Source organism: Nicotiana tabacum, chromosome 5 (assembly GCF_000715075.1).
Source record: "Nicotiana tabacum cultivar K326 chromosome 5, ASM71507v2, whole genome shotgun sequence".
NCBI lineage: Eukaryota > Viridiplantae > Streptophyta > Magnoliopsida > Solanales > Solanaceae > Nicotiana > Nicotiana tabacum.
In genome coordinates, this window is record NC_134084.1 from 97,369,043 (window position 1) to 97,380,266 (window position 11,224).

General features: G+C 37.9%; 1 protein-coding gene across 3 annotated transcripts; it reads right to left on the bottom strand.

Annotated features, from left to right (window-relative positions):
- Positions 1–1,505: 1,505 nt before the first annotated feature.
- On the bottom strand, positions 1,506–10,384 carry LOC107765661 (ribosome biogenesis protein BRX1 homolog 2-like). 3 transcript variants are annotated; one of them, XR_012709659.1, is made up of 4 exons: positions 10,018–10,384; positions 4,366–4,476; positions 1,943–4,230; positions 1,506–1,775 (listed from the first exon to the last, which is right to left on the bottom strand). XR_012709659.1 is itself a non-coding variant. In XM_016584327.2 (3 exons), exons 1-3 carry the CDS (start codon positions 4,568–4,570, stop codon positions 4,099–4,101), a joined length of 258 nt encoding a protein of 85 aa, XP_016439813.1. In that variant the 5' UTR covers positions 4,571–5,725; the 3' UTR covers positions 1,506–4,098. The 3 variants fall into 3 exon arrangements, 1 of the variants encoding a protein (XP_016439813.1); XR_012709658.1 differs by having other exon boundaries at positions 1,506–4,230; positions 10,018–10,373; XM_016584327.2 differs by lacking the exon at positions 10,018–10,384 and adding an exon at positions 4,556–5,725 and having other exon boundaries at positions 1,506–4,230.
- Between the last annotated feature and the right edge of the window lie 840 nt (positions 10,385–11,224).

Consider the following 11,224-nt stretch of genomic DNA (forward strand, 5'->3'; position numbering starts at 1 on the left):
GTCTGATGATGTTGATGACTCTGTTGTAACTAATGAGAAGTCTGAATAATCACAATCAGCTACATTTGAATCCATAATGGCCTTTCCATTATTATATTTGGCCTTATTCTTCAACTTCGGACAATCTTTCTTCCAGTGCCCTTTTTCTCGACAAAAGGCACATTCATCTTTGCTGGGTCTGGATCTTGACTTGGATCTTCCCTTCTTTGTCCTCATTTGATTTTGAGGACGACCCCTTACAAACAGTGCTTCTCCTTCTCCGCCCCTTCTGTTTTTCTCGCTTTCTTTGTTCATAGCTGTACAAAGCCGAACAAACTTCTCTGAGAGAAACTTCGTCATTTCCATGGAGTAGAGTAGTTTCAAGGTGCTCGTACTCATCAGGAAGTGACGCCAACAACATCAAGGCCAAGTCACCATCATCATAAGTTGTATCCATATTTTGCAAATCTGTGACCAACTTATTGAAACTGGTGATATGTTCATTAATCGTGGTATCAGGAACATAGGTGAAGTGAAACAGTCTCTTCTTCATGTACAATTTATTTTGACTGTTTTTCTTCAAAAATTTATCCTCCAGTGCTTTCCATAATTTACTTGCAGAAGTTTCCTTTGTGTATGGATATTTCTGCTCTCTAGCAAGGTAGGATCGAATGGTACCGCAAGCAACACGGTTGATAATTCTCCAATCTTCTTCTCCAATAACATCTGGTTTCTTTTCTTCAATGGCCAGATCTAGCCCTTGTTGAAAAAGGACATATAGAACCTCGCCTTGCCACATCCCAAAATGTCCGGACCCGTCAAAAATTTCTACCGCAAATTTCGCATTTGACACAATTCTTGTCATAAGCGAAGATGTCAATGATGACGTATTGCTGACACTTGATGTAGATTCTTCTTGTTTATTGTCTCCCATATTTGACACAAATATTATTTAATAGCTGACGACACAAATCAAGATTATTTCCTTTCTGATGTAGAAGATCAGACTAAACTGCAACTACAGAGCATACTCAGACAGAACCTTGACTCAGTTACCAAGATAAATCTTTTCTGATGTGGAAGATCAGACTATGCTGCAACCACAGAGCATACTTAGATAGTACCTTGGCTCTGATACCAATTGTTGCGGAAGCCAAATGTATATAGTGTGAATAAGTCACAACTACTATACCAAAAATTATGACAGCCACCAAATAATAAATAAGACAATAAAACAACAATAAAGGGAACACCAGAATTTACGAGGTTCGGCTAATTTTGCCTACTCCTCGGACACAACCAATATTTTATTTCACTCCAAAAATACAAGTGAAATAATACTAAAGAGAGAAGACACAAATGTCTTAAACAGATGAGAAGGCAAATGAGAGGTGTGTTTAAATCCTAAATATTAAGCCTTCTTTTATAGGGAGAAAATCCCCCCAAAACTTAAGAGCCCACCGATGTGGGACAAAAATTTGCCAAATTCAACAAATCTCCACCTTGGCAAAATTCCACATCTTCTCAAAAGTTCCAGTTTCCACCACCCTGATTTCCAGAGGCCCCATGGATTTATCAGATGCACGGCCCTGGCGGTAGAGGACGTTTAGAGATTCTTCAATTGTGAGGCAACAATCTTCAAAGATTGAAGGAGGAATTGGGGTAGAGCCTTTCCAAAATCTGGAGCCACTTGGCTCATCACAGACATCAGAAGTTTCTGAAACAGTTCTAATCTCCTCCCAACCTCTCCCTCTGTTGTTGGTATCAATTTGCTCTCTCCTCCAAACGTGCCAGAACTGCATGTGGTCCATCAAAATTTGCCCCTTTAGCAAATATTATTTATTGTTGAAGACATAATTAAGTAAACAATAGTATGGTCACATACTTCAATACCTACAACCCAAAATGTGAGATAAATTTTTTACTTAATTTCTATTCAGGAAAAAAAAAAAGGGAGAAGAACCTTGCCAAAAATTCATGAGATGGGTTGGGAGCAGAGGATAGGAGATTTATCACCACAGGCTATACGGTTGATCTCAGGCAGAATATGTTCGTAAGTGATGACAGGTACGACTTTCTTGAATGTCTCTCTATCAGTGCGGCCATTGAGATTATGGCGCTGCAAGTACTCAACATGGGCATTCTGGGAGAGGATTTCAGCAAGAACTCTACATTGGACCTCATCAACCTTGCTAGTCACCTCTTCAATGTACTCAAGATTCTTCTTGTATTCCTCTTCGATTGTGGCCTTCTTGGGGCTCTTTGGTGCCTCAGGTACGCTTCTTTCCATATCTATATAAGACTTGTAATTTCTTTCCAAAATGGGAGGGAACTCACTAGCTGAGATCTTTTACAAGGTGAAGAAAATGAATACAGCTTTTTATAAAGGAAGTATTGGGTTTTATTTGTTAAAAATATGTCAAGTGTCTCTCAACTTCTTTTGTTAATTTGGCTTAGGTAGTTCAAACTTCAAATACGAAGCTTCTGGACCGTTGAAATTATGAGCAATATAGATTTTATATCCGTTGAAATTGTAGTTGCTTATCTTATCCAGATCTAGATCTGGATCATTGAGCTAATATTTAATCAACTATGGAGCAGCTCGGTTTGAATTATGAAATGTGAATTTATTTGTTAATTAAGAAAACATTAAATGATAGTAGACTAATAATATATTATGTTAAAATGTGATCCTTCAGTTAGAGGAAGAGCTAGAGATGAAAAAAAATGTGAAGAAATCTGTTCATTCATTTCGATCAGTAACAGAACTCAAAGCAAAAGGGATTTTCTTTAGGCCAAGCTCTACTGATTCTCTGAAGGACATTAAATTCAAATGTTTTTGCTTCTTCGGGCAGCTTGACCTCCCTACTTCATGTGTTTCCATTTATAATAAGGTACTCTATCTAAATCTAATAGCTTATGAATTGTGTACAAAAAATGTGACAGACAGAGCTACTTGGACTTACATCAATTTCATGAGATCACTCATTGAAGATGTCAAGGAGCAGATAGGAAAAAATGGATACTTTTTAACATGCTAGAGCTTATGATTGTAAAGAACGCGAAACCAATAGTCAAACGATCCAAACCAGGTTGAGAGCGCCAAAGCTTATCCACCTAAAGCACTCACTTCAACTCATGTCCTGCAGAGGAAGCTAGTTGTGCTCTGTAATTGATTAAATATAGTAGTATTATAGCTGAAATATCCAGATACGCAACCACAGGAGAAAAAAAAATTGCTTGCGCATCTAGATATTTGGATCTTTGAGCTATAATACTAATATTTAATTAATTACACAGCTGCTCAGTGTGGACTAAATTAGTGTTCTCATCGGCAGGCAGTCACTCCAAGCGCAAGAAAAAGGATAGAAAAAGAAATAGAGTATGGCAAATCACTAAGAGACAACGTAAAGATTTTTACACTATTTATATATGTTAACATGTTATATATAACTGAAGTTTCAGATAACTAATCAACAGTTATTAGAAGCACGATTATCTGTAATTATCTCTTGTGAAACCTGGTAGCGCAAGTACTTCTTTACTCTGTCATGTAAAACACTATTTTGAGTACTTGAACAGAAGACTATACAGAGCCCCATACAAAAGAAATGTATAAGCCAGTAATTGATATGGTATCACCCCCAATTCAAATGACTATTACTAGAATTCTAGTTTTTGTTGGAAAAGGAAGCAAAGCTGGTACAGTTCATCCTTCTATAATTCAACGTTGAGTCTACTTTTTTTGATAAGAATGATTTAGTGACAAGGATTCAACTCAAAGCAGAACTTTGATTATCCATCTGATAAACTACATGCCATATATTGTGCATTGGAAAGGCAAATAACCATCTAATCCATGGAAGTTGTCATGTCTCGATGCAAAGAGAAATGATAATAGAAAACTGCAGAATGAAATTAAGGGCATTTTTACACCGTGTAACGCTTTCCCACTGCAAAATAAAACAATCTGAAGATGGTTTAAAAGGATAGCAAACATAAGTTCTATTAGAACAAAACTGCAGCATCTTGGCGATGCTCTCATTTCCCAATGCGTCCAGTGATTAAAAAATAAACAACGGCAAAACCAAAAAGTTGCTACGTTTGGCCAATGATTCATCATTCCTTCCACATATCAGCAAACTCATCGACTTCTAGAGGATTTGACAACTGATGCATTTTTCTCCTAGTCTTGGCTTTGACTTTCTTAGCATATTTCCCGGCCTTCTGTTTTTTCTCTAAAGATCGGATCTGGAAGCACATTAAGAGCGGAGAACATTTAGTATCTGCTCCTAATAAGCCAGTTCTTCTCCAATGCCTTGTAGACAAATAAGACAATCTACGTTTTAGCGAGCAAAACAATAAGGACCGGAGGATAAATGTTACCTGATTTGGTGAAACGTAAAATGGATTCTCGTAGAGGGTGGGGCCACCAAAGCTACCACCAAAGCTACCACCAAATATCTTAATTGGGTTCAAGCAGAATCTTGGACCAACCTATCCACATAAAGACATGAATTAAATATCAAACATCACAGACCTCACAATTTGAGCTGGCGAGAGTTTCATAGCAAACCTCAACAAGGGTCATCTTTTCCAGTGTTGAAGTTTGGCAAAATGCCAAAGTCCCACATCGGTTGGGAGTTGAGTTTGGGGGGATTTTCCCCCTATAAAAGAAGATCTAATGTTTAGGATTTAAACACACCTCTCATTTGCCTTCTCATCTGTTTAAGGCATTTGTATCTTCTCTCTTTAGTATTATTTCACTTGTATTTTTGGAGTGGAATAAAATATTGGTTGTGTCCGAGGAGTAGGCAAAATTAGCCGAACCTCGTAAATTCTGGTGTTTCCTTTATTGTTGTTTTATTGTCTTATTTATTATTTGGTGGCTGTCATAATTTTTGATATAGTAGTTGTGACTTATTCACACTATATACATTTGGCTTCCGCAACAATTGGTATCAGAGCCAAGGTACTGTCTAAGTATACTCTGTGGTTGCAGCATAGTCCGATCTTCCACATCAGAAAAGATTTATCTTGGTAACTGAGTCAAGGTTCTGTCTGAGTATGCTCTGTGGTTGCAGCTTAGTCTGATCTTCTACATCAGAAAGGAAATAATCTTGATTTGTGTCGTCAGCTATTAAATAATATTTGTGTCAAATATGGGAGACAATAAACAAGAAGAATCTACATCAAGTGTCAACAACACGTCATCATTGGCATCTTCGCTTATGACAAGAATTGTGTCAAATGCGAAATTTGCGGTAGAAATATTTGACGGGTCCGGACATTTTGGGATGTGGCAAGACAAGATTCTAGATGTCCTTTTTCAACAAGGGCTAGATCTGGCCATTGAAGAAAAGAAACCAGATGTTATTGGAGAAGAAGATTGGAGAATTATCAACCGTGTTGCTTGCGGTACCATTCGATCCTACCTTGCTAGAGAGCAGAAATATCCATACACAAAGGAAACTTCTGCAAGTAAATTATGGAAAGCACTAGAGGATAAATTTTTGAAGAAAAACAGTCAAAATAAATTGTACATGAAGAAGAGACTGTTTCACTTCACCTATGTTCCTGGTACCACGATGAATGAACATATCACCAGTTTCAATAAGTTGGTCACAGATTTGCAAAATATGGATACAACTTATGATGATGGTGATTTGGCCTTGATGTTGTTGGCGTCACTTCCTGATGAGTACGAACACCTTGAAACTACTCTACTCCATGGAAATGACGAAGTTTCTCTCAGAGAAGTTTGTTCGGCTTTGTACAGCTATGAACAAAGAAAGCGAGAAAAACAGAAGGGCGGAGAAGGAGAAGCACTATTTGTGAGGGGTCGTCCTCAAAATCAAACGAGGACAAAGAAGGGAAGATCCAAGTCAAGATCCAGACCCAACAAAGATGAATGTGCCTTTTGTCGAGAAAAAGGGCATTGGAAGAAAGACTGTCCGAAGTTGAAGAATAAGGCCAAATATAATAATGGAAAGGCCATTATGGATTCAAATGTAGCTGATTGTGATGATTCAGACTTCTCATTAGTTACAACAGAGTCATCAACATCATCAGACATATGGTTGATGGACTCGGCTTGTAACTATCATATGTGTTCCAACAGGGACTGGTTCGTGGATTTTCAAGAAGGAGAATATGAAATTATTCACACAGCGGATAACAGCCCTCTTACCTCATATGGGATTGGTTCAATACGATTAAGAAACCACGATGGAATGATTAGAACATTAACAGATGTTCGATATGTACCAGATTTGAAGAAGAATCTCATCTCTGTGGGAGCCCTTGAATCAAAAGGGTTCAAAATCATTGCAGAAAATGGAGTGATGAGAGTATGCTCCGGTGCACTAGTGGTAATGAAGGCTAATCGGAAGAATAATAATATGTACCGCTATCGTGGCAGTACAGTTATTGGGACAGCGACAGTGACATCCAGTAACGACAAAAAGGCAGAAGCAACCAAGCTATAACACATGCGCTTGGGACATGCTGGAGGAAAATCCTTGAAAACTCTATCAGATCAAGGGTTGTTAAAAGGAGTCAAGGCTTGCAACTTGGAGTTTTGTGAGCATTGTGTTAAAGGGAAACAGACAAGGGTTAAATTTGGTACAACGATCCATAATACTAAAGGCATTTTGGATTATGTACACTCTGATGTTTGGGGTCCTTCCAAAACACCTTCATTGGGTGGGAAGCACTATTTTGTAACCTTTGTTGATGATTTTTCCCGAAGAGTATGGGTGTATGCAATGAAGAGCAAAGATGAAATGTTGGGAATTTTTCTCAAATGGAAGACGATGGTGGAGAATCAAACAGGCAAGAGGATCAAGTGTATTCGCACAGACAATGGAGGTGAATACAAAAATGATCATTTCAATAAGGTCTGTGAAAATGATGGCATCGTCCGACACTTCACTGTTAGACATACACCACAACAGAATGGAGTGGCAGAACGTATGAACCGGACCTTGCTGGAGAAGGTACGGTGTATGTTGTCCAATGCTGGCTTGGGCAAAGAATTTTGGGCTGAGGCAGTTACATATGCATGCCACCTCATTAATCGCTTACCATCTGCTGCTATTGATGGCAAGACACCATTTGAAAAATGGTATGGAAAGTCTGTTGTAGATTATGACTCTTTGCACGTGTTTGGCTCAACTGCATATTATCATGTGACAGAGTCAAAATTGGATCCAAGGGCAAAGAAGACTATTTTATGGGAATTACTTCTGGAGTCAAAGGATATCGCTTATGGTGTCCTATGACAAAGAAAGTAATATTCAGCAGGGATGTTACCTTTGATGAATCTGCTATGGTAAATAAGGTAACAGAAGATACCAAACAAAATGAAGGTGCTTCTAAGCAGGTGGAGTTTGAGGAAAAATTTATTTTTCCTACACAAGAAGCAGAGGAGGAAACAAATGAAGATTACCCTCTGGAAGGAGAGCCAGTAGAGGAGATTCCAACTCAGGAACCTCAACAACAAGTTGAATCAATAGCAACCAGCAGGCCAAAAAGAACAATAACGAAACTTGTTCGTCTCATAGAGACGGTTGCTTGTGCAACCTCAATTGTAGCTGATGATGTTCCTACTACTTATAAAGACGTTGTCCAAAGTTCAGAAGAAGATAAGTGGAGGATTTCCATGAATGATGAAATACAGTCCCTTCATCAGAATCATACATGGAGATTGGCCAATCTCCCGAAGGGAAGAAAGCAATTGGGTGCAAATGGGTATTTGCAAAGAAGGAAGGATTTCCTAACCAAGTAGATGTTCGCTACAAAGCAAGATTGGTGGCCAAAGGATATGCTCAAAAGGAGGGAATTGATTACAATGAAGTGTTTTCTCCAGTTGTAAAACATTCCTCCATTAGAATTATGTTGGCTTTGGTAGCACAATTGGATTTGGAACTAGTTCAGATGGATGTAAAAACTGCGTTTTTACATGGAAACTTGGAGGAGGAAATCTACATGACTCAGCCAGAAGGATTCAAAGTTGCTGGAAAAGAAAATATGGTATGCAAACTTGAAAAATCGTTGTACGGATTGAAACAATCTTCTAGACAATGGTACAAGCGATTTGACGAGTTTATGTTGCGGCAAGGGTACAAGAGAAGCAAATACGATCATTGTGTGTATTTGCACAAGCTTAAAGATGGTTCCTTTGTATATCTTCTCCTATATGTTGATGATATGTTGATAGCTTCCAAGAATTTGGAAGAAATTGATAAGTTGAAGATTCAACTGAAGAAGGAGTTCGAGATGAAGGATTTGGGTGAGGCAAAGAAAATTCTTGGCATGGAAATAATTAGAGATAGACGTTCAAAGAAACTCTGTTTATCTCAAAAGGAATATTTGAAGAGAGTACTTCAACGTTTTGGCATAGATGACAAGACTAGGCAAGTTGTACTCCACTTGCTTCCCATTTTAAGCTAAGTACTACTATGTCGCCAATGGATGAAGCTGAACGAGAGTATATGTCAAAGGTACCATACGCAAATGATGTTGGTAGCTTGATGTATGCAATGGTTTGCACAAGGTCTGACATTTCACAAGCTGTTGGAGTTATTAGCAGATATATGCACAATCCAGGGAAGGAGCATTGCCAAGCTGTGAAGTGGATTCTACGGTATATTCATAATATTGTAGATGTCGGGTTAGTTTTTGAGCAGGAAGACAATCAGTCTGTAGTTGTATATTGTGACTCAGATTTTGCGGGTGATCTGGACAAACGAAGATCAACTACTGGTTATGTGTTTACTTTTGCAAAGGCACCAGTTAGTTGGAAGTCTACTTTGCAGTCAACAGTTGCTTTGTCTACAACAGAGGCAGAGTACATGGCTATTACAGAGGCTGTGAAGGAGGCAATTTGGCTTCAAGGATTGCTAAAGGAGCTTGGTGTTGAACAAAAAGGTATCACAATTTTTTGTGATAGTCAAAGTGCTATTCAATTAGCGAAGAACCAAGTTTATCATGCAAGGACGAAGCATATTGATGTTCGGTATCATTTCGTACGAGAAATCATAGAAGAAGGATGAGTCACAGTGAAGAAAATTCATATTACGGAGAATCCTGCTGATATGCTGACTAAGGTGGTGACTGCGATCAAGTTTCAACATTGTTTGGATTTGATCAACATTGTTGAACACTGAAGATTGAAGATGAAGACACAACCAAAATTTGTTATTGAGAGATAATTGAAAATGTGGAATTTTGCCAAGGTGGAGATTTGTTGAAGTTTGGCAAAATGCCAAAGTCCCACATCGGTTGGGAGTTGAGTTTGGGGGGGATTTTCCCCGTATAAAAGAAGGCCTAATGTTTAGGATTTAAACACACCTCTCATTTGCCTTCTCATCTGTTTAAGGCATTTGTATCTTCTCTCTTTAGTATTATTTCACTTGTATTTTTGGAGTGAAATAAAATATTGGTTGCGTCCGAGGAGTAGGCAAAATTAGCCGAACCTCGTAAATTCTGGTGTTTCCTTTATTGTTGTTTTATTGTCTTATTTATTATTTGGTGACTGTCATAATTTTTGGTATAGTAGTTGTGACTTATTCACACTATATACATTTGGCTTCCGCAACATCCAGGTCCCACTGTCTATTTTTTGGGTTCCAGTATGAGTACAAGATATCTGTTCCAAAATTTAAGATGTCATATGAAATAAGTTAAGAATACATGGTATACGGATAAAGAAGAACCCTTCTCATCGGGAAAAAAAAGAGGAGCGAAACCTAGAAATGACACACTGCTTTGAAGTGAATGCTGGTGGACATCTTCTTCCAGATCAGACAAAGAAATAGATTTAACCACTTGAAAATTTAACATCCAAAAAAAAAATAACACAGACACACGCACTCACTTCCACAAACTATGCTTCAGTCTAATCATATGTGTTATGGAATATGCTTCAAAAGAAAAAGTGGGCCGAAAGTTTTCCGATGAAGGTCCGCCATGGGAATGTGCAGGCTTTGATAAGAATAGTTGTGAACGGAGGTAAAGGAAACTACTTTCACTGACCTGAGCTCCAAATAGGAGAGAAAATCGCGGCGGAGGGTTTAGACGAGCAACGGCGCGCGGTAGTGGCAGTGGAAAGCAAAGGCGGACTGCTTTGAAGTTGCACCAGTAATATATCCCAAACTTTACCTGATACAAAAATAGTTACTTGGTATATGCACCAAACATACTATTATCGAGAAAATATTTCTAATATGCATAAAATTTAAATTAGATTTTAAAACTGCATAAAATATTCTTAAGTTTAGAGCAGAGTGACTGAAACTTTAAAAAGTAATTTTGCGCTCAACTATCTCAAACTCGTACACTATGAAAGGTGAAATTGATTAATTAATTTCATAAACGTGTCTACTTTTTATTTCTTGTTAGACTCTATCAAATACATTAGTTTTGCATTAATACGGTTTATTTGTATCAAATTAGAAAAGTAAAAGATCAAACAAGTCGGACTTGATCAATTCCCGTCAGCTCCACTGGGCTAATTATTGAATTACAACTGCTGGGAATTCCTTTTTATTTGTTTATTATTATTTCTTCTCTTTCTCACCGAAACTTTGACCTAATCTAAACACAAAGTCAAAGTGCAAATATGAAGTTCTCCTGTTTGCAATAAACAATTATTTTTGGGACCAAAAAAGAGCAGCTCATTTTCGAATTGACTTGTTTGCTTTTGTATGTATCCACCTAGACCAGATGCGCGTAAATCGTACCTGACGTTAAAGGGTCGGAGCTGCATCTTTCAACTACACTAATACCCCTTTATATGCAGAAAATTACATTAATACCTTTCTAACGCATCAGTGGCTGCCGGCGATAAAGCGTCAGAACTTATCGAAAATTTAATGCAATGCAAATTTTGATGAAGCTCGTAGATTAGATTAAGAAGACGATGAACAAGAAGGTTCTAAAATAAAGAACACATTGGAGAGTATGTGAGCTGAAAATGATTGTATATTCACTCTATAAAAAACTGAATACAAGAAAATATGTCCTACTTATATACAATGTGTTTGACAGCTGGACTAATCATTCTCTACTAACTATCTAACCACTAACCATATAATTAGTTATAACTAACCTTCAGCTAACTACACTAACTCACGTGACTGTCATGTGTCACTCTTCTCCTCAATACTCCCCCTCAAGCTAGGTGGTGCAGACAAGTTGAGCACTCCTAGCTTGCTCATCAAGTACTCATGTTGTGATCTTC